Source organism: Phycodurus eques, chromosome 11 (genome assembly GCF_024500275.1).
Source record: "Phycodurus eques isolate BA_2022a chromosome 11, UOR_Pequ_1.1, whole genome shotgun sequence".
Classification (NCBI taxonomy): domain Eukaryota; kingdom Metazoa; phylum Chordata; class Actinopteri; order Syngnathiformes; family Syngnathidae; genus Phycodurus; species Phycodurus eques.
Genome location: NC_084535.1, coordinates 22678199 through 22695398, shown reverse-complemented (window position 1 = coordinate 22695398; position 17200 = coordinate 22678199). Strand labels below are relative to the sequence as shown.

The window sequence follows — 17200 nt, the reverse complement described above, 5'->3', positions numbered from 1 at the left end:
GTAGAAGCGTGTCCAGTCTGATTTCTTCACAGCTGTTGTTCCTTGAAGAGAGGCTGTTCACATCCTATATATTACTCATCCTTCCATTTTCTATTGTGGCCCTAAGTAAATACCTTGCTGATGGTAAATAGTTTGAGTGTTATAAATGAATATTGTTTTAACCTTTTTGTGGGAAACAGCTTTGTCAATCAGTCCGTTTTTGTCCATCATCCATTTTGACCATACATGCAACTTAATGTTTGGGCTTTTCAGACCACATTACAGGTTTAAGCCCTTTAAGTTCTTCTCAGATTTTAAGAAGCAAAACTTACAATGTCCTCTCAACGCTGGTGTCTACATTAAGATAAGTTTAATGGATAATTTACTGGATTAATTTCAGCCACGTAATTTTTTTTTTTTTTTTTTTTCTCAATTTAGAGTCTTCAATTAACCTAGCATGTTTTTGGGATGTGGGAGGAAACCAGAGTGCCCGAAGAAAACCCACGCAGGCACGGGGAGAACATGCAAACTCCACACAGGCGGGGCCAGAGATTGAACCCCGGTCCTCAGAACTGTGTGGGGGACGCTCTAACCCGTCGGTCACCGTGCCGCCCATTTATGATTTTGTTTCGGAATTTTTTTAAGTGTCTAAAATTTTGTACACTTGATGTTATTAGTTGCAACTGAGTTGCATTAAAAACATTAAATAACATTAACACTAAATATCTTGTCTTTGAAGTGTAGTCAATTAAATATAGGTTGAACATGATTTGCAAATCATTGTATTCTGTTTTTATTTATGTTTAACACAACATCCCAAATTCATTGGATTAGGGGTTGTACATTACACCACAATTGATCGATTGTTGATTGATCTAGTTTGTCTGATGTTACATCTATAGTGACTGAAAATCTTGCCCAAGATGGTACTCTGAGCCCATGCATAAAACACGGGACCTAAGAAATGCACCTGGCAAGGCCAACTGGAAAATGCCTGTGAAGCGCTGTTTGTAGGTCCAAAAGTGGACATGTCCACAGAAAATATGTGTGGTCCGGATCAGGTTCAAATGCTTTGTAGCAACATGTCTTTATAACGGTCTTTAGTGTACAAAACATTGAGTTTGATAGTCATTGAAAACATGCTGAAAACGAGGGAGACGTTTCCTTATCAGGCTATGTTGAGCCTCAGACTCAGGCTACTCAAAAGAACAAACTGAGCGACTGCTATGGAGAATGTTGAAATGAGCGAGGGGGACAGTAAAACACAATAAGACTTAGAAGGGTTACTGTATAGGAGGAGATGAGGAGAGTCTGCATTAAATTGAACTTGAAGGCTTGGCTCACAAGGGATCGACATTCAGACGCATAATAGCCATCTGTGGCCTTACATAAAGTGTTTCCCTCAATAGGGTTGTGAATTGAGAGGGAAATGCCCTCATCTGTGCCATTCAGTCTGGTGAAACAAAAGCTTCATGAACTGTGAAAAAGGTTAAACAATTCTAAAGGCACTGTTGGGCAACCTACTTGTAAAATGTGAGTGAGCAAGGCTACAAGTTATTCCACATTTAATGTAGCTCAACTACACTAAAAATTAATTGACAAAAGTAGTTAACATCAAAACTACTTCAGTTGGATAGAGCCTCTGAAAGAAAAACATTTTAAAATGTAATTGCACTATTGGGGTATGAATTAAGACTGAATTATAAAATCTAATAATCCTGCTACTACTATCACAGTGATGGCACTGTGTTGTTACTATCAACTGAACATCCATCCATTTTTTATAACGCACAGTGTTCTCAACAAAAATTGTTTATTATTCAATCATTCTCCTATTTGATGTACCTTTTTGTATAGGTATCAAATATCAAGGTATTTAAATACCGGTATTCCACATTATATCAATTTAGTTTTGTAAAGATGATCAGCAAAAAGAATACTTCTGAATAACATCACTCAACATTATAGTTTTCAGTCTCATCTTCTGTCTTTTAATTTTTCCTCTCTCTTATGGTGTCAGTGTGCATGTGTGTGTGTTTGTGTGTGCATGTTGAAATATGGAGATGGAAAGTTTACAGATTGATAGATTGACTTTTACAGAAAGTAAGACATCGATTTCCATCCACCCATTTTACATACCGCTTAGCCTCACTAGGGTCATGGGCATGACGGAACCAATCCTTGCTGACTTTGGGCGAGAGGTGGGGTACACCCTGAACTGGTCGCCAGCCAATTGCAGGGTACATATAAACAAATAATGATTCACCCTTATGGGCAAGTGAGAGTCTTCAATCAGCCTACCATGTATAACCCCATTTCCAATTAAGTTGAGGCATTGTGTTAAACAAATAAAAACAGAATACACTGATTTGCAAATCATGTTCGATCTGTATTTAATTGAATACACTACAAAGACAAGATATTTAATGTTCAAACTGATGAACTTCATTGTTTTTAGCAAATAATCATTAACTTAGAATTTTATGGCTGCAACACATTCCAAAAAAGCTGGGACAGGTGGCAAAAAAGACTGAGAAAGTTGAGGAATGCTCATCAAACACCTGTTTGGAACATCCCACAGGCTAATTGGGAACAGGTGGGTGCCATGATTGGGTATAAAAAGAGCTTCCCTGAATTGCTCAGTCATTCACGAACAAAAATGTGGCGAGGTTCACCTCTTTGTGAACAAGTATGTAAGAAAATAGTCGAGCAGTTTAAGGACAATGTTCCTCAACGTACAATTGCAAGGAAGTTAGGGATTTCATCATCTACGGTCCATAATATCATCAAAAGGTTCAGAGAATCTGGAGAAATCACTGCATGTAAGCGGTAAGGCTGAAAACCAACATTAAATGCCCGTGACCTTCAATCCCTCAGGCGGCACTCCATCAAAAACCGACAATGTGTAAAGGATATCACCACATGGGCTCAAGAACACTTCAGAAAACCAATGTCAGTAAATACAGTTCGGCGCTACATCCTTAAGTGCAACTTGAAACTTTACAATACAAAGCAAAAACCATTTATCAACAACACCCAGAAACACCGCCAGCTTCTCTGGGCCCGAGCTCATCTAAGATGGACTGATGCAAAGTGGAAAAGTGTTCTGTGGTCTGACGAGTCCACATTTCAAATTGTTTTTGGAAATTGTGGACGCTGTGTCCCATTGAAAATGTGTGGCAAATTATGAAGCGTAAAATACGACAACGGAGACCCCGGACTGTTGAACAGCTGAAGCTGTACATCAAGCAAGAATGGGAAAGAATTCCACCAAAAAGCTTCAACAATTAATGTCCTCAGTCCTGAGGATTCCTCAACTTTCTCATTCTTTTTTGCAGCGTGTATCAGCCATAAAATTCTAAGTTAATGATTATTTGCTAAAAACAAAGTTTATCAGTTTGAACATTAGATATATTATCTTTGTAGTGTATTCAATTATATATAGGTTGAACATGATTTGCAAATCATTGTATTCTGTTTTTATTTATGTTTAACACAACATCCCAACTTCATTGGAATTGGGATTGTATGGTTTTAAGAATTGGGAGAAAAGCGGAGTACTCGGAGAAAACTCACAAAGGCACAGGGAGAACATGTAAACTCCACACAGGGAGTTGTCAAGAATTGAGACATTCTTTTAGCCTGCAAACGCTGTGGGTGTGTTGCTAAATGCTCTAAAAAAAGCCCATGTCCTCTGAACTTTCAGCTGTCAATCAAATAAGTGCCTTCTCTAATAGCTCTTAAGCAGAGAGAAGAATTCCAAGCGACCCACATTGCACTGGCTCTCACGGGCTGCAGAGAAGAAGCCTCTGACCATAAGTCATAATGACCATAAGTCACGGTGCCAGGATCATTTTTCCTCCTTTGCAATTTAGCAGGACAACGTGTTTCTGTCGTTCCGAAAGCGTGCACCATAAGCCGCCACCGGACGTGCACTAGCCCCACTGGATGAATTTTTTTCCCCACCTCCGCCTCGCCCCTCGACGTGCAGCCGGTTACTGTCAGGCTGACAGTCGTAACAATGTTGTGCCGGACCTCCGGCGGCTTCTCTCACCACTGTCGGGCTGGCAATGGGCCACAGAGCGGCAAATCCCTTTCGGTTTGCAGCTGCTTCACAACGAGTGTGAGGCCAGAGGGCAAGACACTGTAGCCCAAATAACACAAAACTGTTACGGCTGCGTCAAATAATATATTTGGACCCCAAAGCAAAACAACAGAAGAGGCAGGTTTACAGACTTTATTCAACAAAGGGAGCTGTGACGTGAAAAAAACTACTATTAACAGAAAGGAACGTCACAGAAGGTCAACCATCTTTTTTGGATGGGGAGCCACAGGAGGAAAAGGAAACTCAGAGAACAAACACTAACCTACACAAGGAAGAGAAACAAGAACAGAAAAACACAGTAGTACTTACTAGAAAAACAGCAGACAAAAATACCGAGTGACTGGATGGAATGAACGTGGGAATTCGCAAGAATGTAACAAAAGTTGCAAGGCAATGGCAACAGGCAAAGTACAATTTCTCAGCATTTTCTTTCTGCGTCTCCCATGCTTAAATACACTGCTGATGACAAATCACCAGCAGCTGCATCGCGGGAGACTCCCTCCCACTGACCAGCACACAGGGACTGCAACACAACAGAAAATTCCACACAGGAAACAAGCAAACAAAAAAGGATATGACAAAAACATATTACATTTCAGGGAAGAAGTATTTTTTTCAAGTTGTGAACATGGCTTGATGACCAATTGCACGCTATTCTGGTTGTCATGGGTTGAGGTTAAAAGGATGAGGAAGTGGTAACTCCGCCAAATGGCCACTGCATGGAATAAGGGCATTTGGTGTTTATTTATTGGGGGAGGGCCTCATGCTGGTGGCACAGTAGCCGACTGGTTAGCACTTCTGCCTCACAGTTCTGAGGACCGGGGTTCAAATCCCAGCCCCGCCTGTGTGGAGTTTGCATCTTCTCCCCATGCCTGCGTGGCTTTTCTCCGGGCACTCCGGTTTCCTCTCGCATCCCAAAAAACATGCATGGTAGGTTGATTGAAGATTCGAAATTGCCCTTAGGTGTGAATGTAAGTGTGAATGGTTGTTTGTTTATATGTGCCCTGCGATTGGCTGGCGACCAGTTCAGGGTGTACCCCGCCTCTCGCCCAAAGATGGCTGGGATAGGCTCCAGCTTGCCTTTGACCCTTGTGAGGATAAAGCGGTACAGAAGATGGATGGATGGATAGCCCTCATGCTACATAGTTTTTGCCATCACAGGGTTAGTATTGAGGTATGCCCCAAAAAGAGAGGAAGGAAAACAGGCTTAAGCTATATCTCAACAATTCAGTACTATATTGTTCTCAGTCTTTACATGTTTTCAGCACTTACCTCCAAACATACTGAATGTGTTTAGAAACAAAACATGACAATAGTTCAGTTCAACTTTAAGGTGTACAAGTGCCTGGGAAAATGTAATGTCTGTGAATGGTACCACGCTACCGCGCTACCGCTATGCGATCACAAAAGTAGCTTTGCTACTGAAAAGCTATTTTATGTTGAAAACAGTGATACTACGACCACGCTACTGAGAAATGAAGTTAGACTAGTACTCGTCTTACATACTGGTCAACCCTGCCTAAGAGACATATCATGCCTGCCTTCCTGTTAATCTGCATTTTTGGACTCTACGATTTACTCTTTGTATTTGTTTGAATTACACATCAAATGTGTACATTGAGGGCCTATTATCCTGCTGTGTAGCTAGACTTGGAGCAGGTCAGGACAGGTTGTTCTCCACTGGGCTACAAACCACAATGTCTTTCAAACTTTGTTGTTTTTTTGCACAACAGCAATTAAAAGAAATATAATACATGATGTTTAAAAGTAGTCTGGGTCAGAGGTCAGATAATTAGCCAGATTCTCTCTGACAGTGCTCTGACGAGTTTAATGTTGAACTGATTTGCAAACATTTAGTGTTTTCTCCTGTCAAAGCAATATAATGTATCAATTCAAAAAATACCCAAGTAGTGAGAGCATACTGTAGGTAGCTGAGGTCAAAGAGTGACAAAAAGGGAAAAAATAAAATATTACGAGATAAACATTTTAATCACGTGAACTATGTCATCTGTACTACGTGGGACCTTCAAATTATAAAGTTCGGAAAAATTTATATCTTCTTGGCCCTTGTGTGTACCTAAAAGGGGCATCCCAAAAGGCTCAGTTGTTCACCTTTACAAACAACTAAATTACGGTAGATATCCTTCAAGTCTCATGAAACTCCCTCATCTCTCTCTCAGTTGTTCTCAAGCAAAGATGGGGGGGGCAAGGTTCACCTCTTTGTGAACATCTGCTTGAGCAAATAGTCCAACAATTTAAGAATGTTTCTCTCCGTATAATTGCATGGACCACTCCAGGCGGTGTAGTGGTAGTAGTCTCGTCACAGCAGACTAAGCACTCTTTTTGTTGAATTTGTGTGTATTTTTGCTTGGAAAAAAATGCACTCCATTTTCAGGACCTTCTGAGTTGGATTACGTCGCGAAAAGACTATTCCCAGAAGCGAACTGGTGCCATTCAGGCGTTGATGTCCATTATCTCCTTTGCCCACAATTATACAGATTTAAAGTTGTGTAACGGTCAAACTAAAGTATTTAGTTGCAATTTTATTTAATTTTGAAAGCAGCTAGATCTTTACTAAATTCACGTTCTGCTCGTTTCATAACAAATAAACGTTTTATATTCAAATCACACTCCTTGTTTTTTCCTTCACCAAACACCCCATTATGTTGATATTAAGTTAAAGTTATCCTGCTGTTACATTCATTTAATTACAGCAATTATGAAAAGTAAAACAACAAAATACATGTAAACACGTGCATGCCTGTTATGCTTTGCTTTAATTTGAACATTTCCAAGATGTCTTTTAAAATCATATAAAATAATTATAAGTTTTTTAGTCAGCCACTGCTTGTTGCAGACAAACTTCATATTCATGGTAAAGTATTTTGCAGATATAACTTGAGTCACCCTCAATGTTTATTTCATACGAAGCTACAGTATGCCAAGATTACATCATGCATGGTCCAGTGCTACCAATGGAAAAATCCTGTTTTTAATTTTATATTCATTCATTCATTTTACATACCGCTTATCCTCACTAGGGTCATGGGCGTGCTAGAGCCTATCCCAGATATCTTCGGGCAACACGTGGACTTATTTAAAATAAAATGCATTGTGAAGTTGGAGAAAGGCAAAGTCATAAACTCTCCGTCACTGTCCAAAGACTTGGACCAAAGTCAGGCAGCAATAGATGGGAGCCAAGGTTTCAACCAGCGGGTGTCTGTTAAGTGGCTTATTGATGGCTGTCAGCGGGGCAACCGTTGTGTGGCTAATCACAACTGATTCGCAGGCCCTTCTGATGCTGAGAGGATAATTTGGGGATGGCGGTGTTGGAATAGCTTAACACTGTCAATCCATTCACATGACAGTCACAGCAATCACAATGGAAACTTCACTATTGGCATGCAGGAGCCTTCTGGGTCTGTTAATATAGACCACACAGTTTTGCTGCTTGACCTGTCATAAGTAAAGTGACACAAATAAATCACTTCCAATAGTAAAAAAAAATTCACTGCAGTTAGAACATACGTAGTCACTGATGGTATAGTGGTACACTTGCCTGACTTTGGTGCGGGCAGCGTGGGTTCAGTTCCCACTCAGTGACAGTGTGAATGTGAGTGCAAATGGTCGTCCGTGTCTATATGTGCCCTGCGACTGACTGGCGACCAGTTCAGGGTGTAGTCTGCCTTTCGCCCGAAGTCAGCTGGGATAGGCTCCAGCATCCCGCGACCCTAACCAGGATAAGCGGTGTTGAAAATGGATGGATGGATAGAACTTTTTTTAAATTGTACTGGACTGAATGCATATATATGTTTTTCCAAATAGGAAATTATTTTCACTGTGAAAATGTTTTTGAGCTTTGTAGGAGAAGACAGTTTACCAGAGACAAGATGTAAATTGTTTAAAATGGCTTATAATAGCTAACGCGCAGCAAGCTACTACTTCTTCTGCTTGTGTCGTGTTTAAAGGCATACCAGTCTGATAGTTGAATACAAAAGTTCTTAAAAAATTTGGATATTCATTCATCCATCCGTTTTATACACCACTTGTCTTCATTAGGGTCAGGAATAACTTGAGCCTATTTCAGCTGACTTTGGGCTGTTTTTGGAATGTGGGAACAAGCCTGAATACACAGAAAGAATCCATGCGAATACTACATATGAATATGCAAAGTCTATACACCTCCATACTGTGAGGCAAACGTGCTAACAACCACTGTGCTGCCACTGTAAAATCAAATCTATGTCAAATTTTTATAATTTCCATGATTTGAGTACAATTTATGCATCACATTTGATACAGCAAGTGCTGTTTTAATTTTGTTTAAACGGCTTATCTAAAGGGATTTTGAATCATGTCAGTTAGTGCTAAGTATGTTTCCAGGGTGCTATCAAATGCAACACCCATCCCCAATGGCAAACAAACCAGGAGCATCCATCAGCTCCAATGACAGTGTAACCAATGAGGCTCAATAGACATTCGCCAGACTCTGACTTTTTTTATTCATTTTATTTTTTTCATCTTTTTTCTGGTGCTGTTGATGCTTTATCCCTTACTGTTGTAACACTTGAGCTTCCCCTCTGGGGATCTATAGAGGATAATTTTATGAACAAAATGTAAAAAATAAATAAATAAATACTATCAAGTCTATGGGAGAGTGAGAGAATGTTCAGTAGTCCTCATCCTCTTAGAGACATTGGTAATGAAATATGGTGTCCAAAATATCTGCCTGAATCAAAGAATTTTAAAAGTGAACACTAACGCGAAGTCCATCACAAAGTTAAAACAAAACTTCGCCAAATAGCAATGTCATTCGTCCCACCAATGCCATCAATTAGTTTATCAATATCCCCTCCCAGGGTCTTGACTGGAATGTTTTTCTTTCTTTTGTTATACTGTGATGAAATGACAGATAAATCAGTTTGTTGTATGATTTAAAAGCCTGGACATGCAAGAGTACATACAAACCTTTACACACAACAGAAGCACTTACGGTACAACGCAATATTCAAGGATACAATCTGCACATGATTTAATGGGCATAAATAAACTCCAATAGTAACTCAGCTAAAATGCCAATGCACTATAAATAATCTGTGTGCAAATATTTGACCGCTAATTACGAGCATCGGACGGCAAACATTCTGAAGGGGAAACTGAACACTCACATCTCCATCTTCTTCTTCTTTTCCTTTCGGCCTGTCCCTTTACGGGTCGCCACAGCGCGTCATCCTTTTCCATGTAAACCTATCTCCTGCATCCTCCTCTCGAACACCAACTGCCCTCATGTCTTCCCTCCTGATATCCATCAACCTTCTCTTTGGTCTTCCTCTTGCTCTCTTGCCTGGCAGCTCCATCTTCATCATCCTTCTACCAATATACTCACTATTTCTCCTCTGGACATGTCCAAACCATCGACGTCTGCTCTCTCTAACTTTGTCTCCAAAACATCGAACCTTGGCTGTCCCTCTGATAAGATCATTTCTAATTTTATCCAACCTGGTCACTCCGAGAGCGAACCTCAACATCTTCATTTCTGCCACCTCCAGCTCTGCTTCTTGTTGTCTCTTCAGTGCCACTGTCTCTAATCTGTACATCATGGCTGGCCTCACCACTGTTTTATAAACTGATCCCTGATGCAGTCCCACCTTAAATTCGTCTGTCACACCTACAGCACACCTCACCACTGTTCTGCTGCCGTCGTATATGTCCTGTATTATTCTAACATACTTCTCTGCCACTCCAGACTTCCGCATGCAGTACCACAGTTCCTCTCTGGATACTCTGTCATAGGCTTTTTCTAGATCTACAAAGATACAATGTAGCTCCTTCTGACCTTCTCTGTACTTTTCCATCAACACCCTCAAGGCAAATAATGCATCTGTGGTACTCTTTCTAGGCATGAAACCATACTGTTGCTCGCAAATACTCACTTCTGTCCTGAGTCTAGTCTCCACTACTCTTTCCCATAACTTCATCAACTTTATTCCTCTAAAGTTCCCACAGCTCTGCATATCACCCTTGTTCTTAAAAATTAGCACCAGCACACTTTTCCTCCATTCCTCAAGCATCTTCTCACCCGCTAGAATTCTGTTGAACAAGCTGGTCAAAAACTCCACAGCCACCTCTCCTAGATGCTTCCATACCTCCACAGGAATGTCATCAGGACCAACTGCCTTTCCATTTTTCATCCTCTTTAATGCTTTTCTAACTCCCCCCTTACTAATCATTGCCACTTCCTGGTCCACCACACTTGCCTCTTCTACTCTCCCTTCTCTCTCATTTTCCTCATTCATCAACTCCTCAAAGTATTCTTTCCATCTATCTAGCACACTACTGGCACCAGTAAACATTTTTACATCTCTATCCTTAATCACCCTAACCTGCTGCACATCCTTCCCATCTCTATCCCTCTGTCTGGTCAACCTGTATAGATCCGTTTCTCCTTATTTAGTGTCCAACCTGGCATACGTGTCATCATATGCCTCTTGTTTGTCCTTTGCCACCTGTACCTTTGCCCTATGTCGCATCTCAATGTATTCCTTCCACCTCTCCTCAATCCTCTCATTGTCCCACTTCTTCTTAGCTAACCTTTTTTCCTTGTATGATTTCCTGTACTGTGAGGTTCCACCACCAAGTCTTCTTCTCGCCTTTCCTGCCAGAAGATACACCAAGTACTCTCCTGCCTGCCTCTCTGATCACCTTGGCTGCGGTGGTCCAGTCTTCTGGAAGCTCCTCCTGTCCACCGGGAGCCTGTCTCACCTCTTCCCGAAAAGCTGCACAACACTCGTCCTGTCTCAGCTTCCACCACATGGTTCACTGCTCTGCCTTTGTCTTTCTAATCTTCCTCCCCACCACCAGAGTCATTTTACACACCACCATCCTATGCTGTCTAGCCACACTCTCCCCTACCACTACCTTACAGTCGGTAACCTCCTTCAGATTACATCGTCTGCACAAGATGTAATCCACCTGCGTGCTTCTCCCGCCGCTCTTGTAGGTCACCCTATGTTCCTGCCTCTTCTGGAAAAAAGTGTTCACTACAGCCATTTGCATCCTTTTTGCAAAGTCTACCACCATCTGTCCCTCCAAGTTCCTTTCCTTGATGCCGTACTTACCCATCACTTCTTCATTACCCCTATTTCCTTCACCAACATGTCCATTACAATCTGCACCAATCATGACTCTCTCTCTGTCTGGGATGCTCAGAACAATTTCGTCTCGCTCCTTCCAGAATTCCTCTTTCACCTCTAGTTCACATCCTACTTGTGGGGCATAGCCACTAATCACATAATACATAATTTGAACTGTGCCCCTGGGTAAGGTAGAGTTTATAATTTAGCCTCAGGCTCACAATCCAATCAGTGGCGGTTTGTAGTCAGAGTCTATCTACTTGGGGTGTCATTCATATTAAAGTAATTATACCCAGTTCACTGTGCCTTTTCCCCACTCTTGTCTCTGTTTTAAATTCAATTCAAATTACATATTATGTGTGGATGGTTATGCAAATTAAGTTCGGATCCATCAGTTCCTCATTTTGTACCTCTACGTGTGGTTTAAATTACATATACAGTATATATTTTTTATATTTCTGAGAGGTTTGTATTAAGATAATATATATTTAAAGATAAGGAAAAGAGCACGTACAGTAGCGCTGCTTTTGTTTTTTCACTAGTGAAATTAATGAATTACTAGTTGTGGGTTGCGTGCAAGCCATGTTAAATGAAGAAAAAAGCACGCCACACACCAAGCGAGGTGGCCAAAAGCCCCTGAAATGGACTATCAGAAAAATACATAACAGTTGGTAACTCTTTGCCGCACGGCAGTCAATTGAGCACCTCACATCGACCAACGCGCTGTCACGGAAAAGCTGTGACCTCGGGTTTGAGACTCCACATACAATATACGGTACTGTATTATTTTTCATAGAACCCCAAAAAAAAAACGTGCTATATAAACGTGCTATTGTCAAGGAAGAAGCGGCTGGCCACAAAGTAAAAAAAAAAAAAAACTGGCTAAAATAAGGTGAGCGTGTGGATATTTCAAGAGGTTTGTGGTCATGATCGATTTGCTGTCTGCATCCGTGCATTTTAGTAACAGAGACTGTACGTGCTTTGCTTTATAGCCACAGGTTCATATGAGATTATAAATGTAGTTATGTATTATTTTAAAACACAATAGCTATGTATAGTAAATATACTTGTATTGGTACAGCTTGACGGAGCTGCAGTGGCCACCAGGCGACTGGAACTCGCTTACACTTAATACCTGAAAACCTACTTTTTTTGATAAAAGCTAATGGGCATTTTTGGTTGACTGTTGCATCTGCGACTCTGTGGACCAGCAATTAAAATTTTTAATCACAGTCAAACCAGAGGTTACAGTCGGTCACTCTTGAAAACTAGTTGCGGAAGCCCCGCACGCTTAGACCTCGTCGCTCATTTTGCGGCGGGCTTAAGTTGTATGTGATGAGTGTCTGAGTTTAAGGGTTAAGCATATTTATAGGCCTTGAGTCTTGTCGTTAGCCTCAGATCATGTCTTTTTCAGTGAACAACTGTCATGAGCTGCCTTGCAGTACTATTGTTGCTTTGCACCCTCTCTCTCTCCCCTCCCCTTTCTCTTTCCAGCACTTCCTCGGCCACGCGCCTGTCACCAATCAGCCCTTGTTACCACCTGCATTCAAGCCTGCCTGACCCCGGAAATCCTCTGCAGAGTATTGAAGCGTCTCCTGCGGTACAACGGGTACAAGTAAGCTACGCAATTCCTAGTCATCTTTCTGACATCCGTGTTTTTCCTTGTCCTCAGTGTTTCCTCCGTGTCTCTCACCAATTGGATTTCTGCCAGCACGCCGCCAAGCCAGCCGCCTGTCCTCGTCACTGCCTGCCGCATGTTCTCTGCCTCAACAACCCGCCAGCACATCTCAAGGACTATCTGCATTCCCCTTTTCAATAAACTTTTCATCAAAACCTCTCAGCCTCTGCCTCCTCTTGGGTCCAGTCTTAATCTACTCGTGACAACAACCATGATATTGTTTATTAGTTTTCATATAGTGGTTTAAAATAATCAATTCTTCAGAGTTGTTGGGGGAAGCCCAATAGCAAAAGCCACTGGAAGCTACTTTTTAAATGCCATTGTAAATATTGCTTTTAAGTATGAATTTTTAGTATTTGTTCTTATTAATCATGGAATTACGAGAGACATTGTTTGGTCTTAGAGTAAGTGAGCAAAACATATTCTTATTATTTGAGTAGAGACAATACATTTTGCATGTATGAAGGCATGCACTAAATGTTCTATATAAGACAGAAGAAGAAGATGTAATTACTGTTTGGCTGATACCGTTCTTGTGCATGTGTACAAACCATTCAATTATTAATGAAGGTTTGGCAGGTAAACTATGAGTTAGTTTATCCCGCTAATTCAACATTATAGGAATATGGAGTATAATAAGCAGAGGTGAAAGTGAACCAGCTATAGGGGTCAGATAACGCAAAAGTGGTTATTCTGCTAACTTAATTTTCACATGACATTGCTATATTATAGATGAGTGGTGCACACTGTACATATAGTTCATTTCAGACAATGCTGATAAAAAAAAAGATATTATGTTCTTTTAGAAACCAGGGCCATTGAGTTACATTTAGACACACTGTGGTAAAACACAGTGGAACTTTATCCTTTGTGAGTTTACAGTAGTATCCTGTTCTGTAAGTAAAGCTCTATCATACCAACATGCTCTTTATGATTTTTGTCATTTTTATTCCACATAACGACTTCATTGCGACATTTCAGCATTAATTGCCACTAGAATTGCTTCATTGTGGCATAGTAAATTTGTGTTTTATCCTGCTAATTTAACTGCATAATAATAATGAGAACCCCTGCAGTGAAACACAGTCGCATCAGCTTCCTGGAGGTTTGTTTCAGTTTATATCTGGAAGGTAATGAGTAACCTACAAAATGGTGCATTATTTGTATTTGTTTTATACCTCGGTGTGCATCTGTTTTTTCAAATGTGTTGCTTTAGCCTTGTAAGTCAAATTTTCTGGTTGTGTTCTGGTTGCTTGATCCCGTTCAACAAACCATTTTGGAAAACATCTCTCACTTTTCAGTGAGGCTCTGCTGTAACATATGCTGGAGCACTCTTAGCTTCTTCACAGTGTAGCTATTGAACAGTTATGCTGCAGAACAGGTGTATGCTTGTGACATAATGAGCGATGGGAAAACACATTTTTCATTTTAAAAGCATAATCATAATGATTTAGGACCATCTATGTGCTGCGGACTGAGCAACTAATTGTTTTTTTTCCAAGCCAGAACCAGCCCTGGCCATAATTGATATTACTGAGGCCATCAAAATCCACCAATATTGTCAGTATACACTAATTTCAGACTCAGGAGCATTCAATAGTTACCAAAGAAAATGTTACATACAGTATATTTAGTGCCAATTAATAGACAGTGCAGTGGAAATGGTTCATCTTTGTGACAGATGAGCTCCTATGTTAGGTTTAATTCAGTGGTATAATAATTCCATCATCTTCATCTAATGAGCTAAATTCAATGAATACACCAGACCAATTATTATGATTTTTTTTTCTAAAAACCTACAGACTCCCTACTTCTACCTTTTAATTTGGCACATTAAATGGCCTATTTTACAGCATAAGCCAGTAAACACTTCCCAATAAAATTGTCTTTAGCAACATGATACTGTCGCCTATAACATACTTCTTTCAAACAAGTCATTCAGCTGGAATTGCAAAGTAAATCAGGGGACAGAAGGATAGTTTTTAATTTATTTTTTCTTCTAATTATTATTTTCAATATAATTTTTTAAACCTTTTACAGAACTGGAAACATCTCTACATATCCCACTATAGAATACCATTACAAATTTGTCTCCCACACACACAGCTAGACAGACGGAGCTCCCTGAGTTTACGAGAGACGGGAGTAAGAAAGCGATTGAGATATGTGAGACAGTTTTGTCTTTCTTTGCTTCCCGTAGGACAGACTCTGTTGCTCAGCAACACACACAAACTTTAAGCGACACTAAAATCAGCACAGCGTTGATCGACACAAAATTGGGGGGGAATAAAAAAAAACATCTCGTATACGATTTAAAGTAAATACACTTTCCTACTTAAATTCTGCCACACAGGTATTTTCAATATTTTACGTTTGACGAACTAACTAGTTATCCGCATTGTTTACGTTTTAATTAGCTTACTACTAGCGCCAACAATTGTATTCTTACAATAACATTCTTCACTATAATCGAATTTTGATGTTTTTTGAAATGTAAGAATAAGAGCTGAATCAGCATAATCAGATTAGGAAGTGACGCTAGCTGGCGTCTTTCAATTCAATATTCAAGCATTATACTTAGTGTACTTTTGTTTAGCGACCATGAAAGTCACCTATGATTGTTGAGAGAATAGAGAAAATACTTGAAAATCTGTTTTTGGTCTGCTGTTACATTGCATGCTCTGCAAACAGACACAAATATGGACCTGGATGTCATCCAGTATTTGGCCAAGGCCAGGAAGAAACAAGGTTTGTGTTCCTGCCAGCTCACTTACGGTTAAAATGCATTATGGAAGGTGTTTTATTTTATTTTATTATTATTATTTTTTTTTTGTAGACTCGGCAGCTTTGCAGTCAGCCTTCAATGAATTGGAAGAGATGACAGAAGCTGAAGTCTCAGGAGGAACACTTAGTGTTGACCAACACATGTACATCTCCTGTGCAGAAGTTGCTCTGGAGGTAGGCGACAAGGGTTGTGTCTTGTATAACAAAATTAAAGGTATTTTAACGCCAATGCTAACTTTAACTTTAGTTTTGTGCTATTACTGTACGTAGACATGCAACAGTGCAGCCATTCAGACGGAGACTTTAAATTTCAGGTGGATGCTGATTAGCGAACGCGGGTGTACATGACTGTGTGCCATTCAAATGACAACTGATAAACATACTGAATTGATCATATTGTTGTGGTTGTGGTTTTAGCTGGGTTGTTTAGAGATAACTGCGGCCTGTCTGAAGAAGTTCTTTGATGGCAATCCTCCAGCTGATCAATATCTGTGTCGAGCCTTCCTATGTCAGAGCCAGCTGAAGTGTCCCCCGCCCACAGGGAGCATGGTGAGTACGGTAAATTAGGGACCACTTCTTGGTCAAGTTGCTTCTTTTACTTACATTAGACTAGCGATACAATCCTTTATATTTACAGTTGAATGCAAGTGGTTGTCTTAGCTGTCGAAGCAACCAAACAATGGCATTTAATAAAATGTCTGTTGGCTCATTATACTGTATGTTTGAAGTGAAGAGTTCTCACTGCTCCATGGATTGTTATTTTCATTTTATTTCAGGGAGACTTTAAAGAGAATGTGCAGTATTTTCTTAAAGCCATTGACATTTCAAAGCGAGAGAAAAGGTAAGTAACCCTTCAAAAAAAATAATTCTTGCCTTATACAGGTCATCACATGTTAACCCAGATGCATGTACATCCATCCAACCATCCATTTCCTACACCGCTTATTCTCACTAGGGTTGGGGGTATGGTGGAGCCTATTCCAGTTAACTGCGGGCAGGAGGCGGGGTACACCTTGAACCGGTCGCCGGCCGATCGCAGGGCAGATACAAACAAACAACCATTCGCACTCACATTTATACCTACGGACAATTTTAGAGCGTTCAATCAACTTACCGTGCATGTTTTCGGAGTACCCAGAGAAAACCTACGCAGGCACGGGGAGAACATGCAAACTCCACACAGGCGAGGCCGAATTTGAACCCTGGTCCTCAGAACTGTGAGGCAGATGTGCTAACCAGTTGTCCACCGTGCCGCCTATGCATGAACAGTAAGCCAAAATAAAATGCCCTACCATGTGTAGGAAGTGTACAATGCAGTGATTGTGTGTTTGTAGTTAAGTCTGATTTTCCACAACATGAATGTTTGAGTGGCCAACAATGGATAATTTAATAATATATATACTTACTTATCATGACCTCTTATTCACATTTGGCTCATTTGTAGTGTGTTGGTTCAATTCAAACAACTTTGTAGGGGTCTTTTTAATATGGAGTTAAGTTCATTCCCTGGTGTTTCTGTGT

General features: G+C 40.4%; 1 protein-coding gene across 1 annotated transcript in view; it reads left to right on the top strand.

Moving 5' to 3' along the window:
- Positions 1-15145: 15145 nt before the first annotated feature.
- Positions 15146-17200, top strand: part of LOC133410138 (cilia- and flagella-associated protein 46) — an 87356-nt gene continuing 85301 nt past the window's right edge. The window contains exons 1-5 of the mRNA XM_061690915.1: positions 15146-15248; positions 15587-15643; positions 15732-15853; positions 16097-16228; positions 16456-16520. Coding sequence (XP_061546899.1) covers positions 15595-15643; positions 15732-15853; positions 16097-16228; positions 16456-16520 — 368 coding nt within the window. The 5' untranslated portion in view covers positions 15146-15248; positions 15587-15594. The remainder of the gene's footprint in view (positions 15249-15586; positions 15644-15731; positions 15854-16096; positions 16229-16455; positions 16521-17200) is intronic.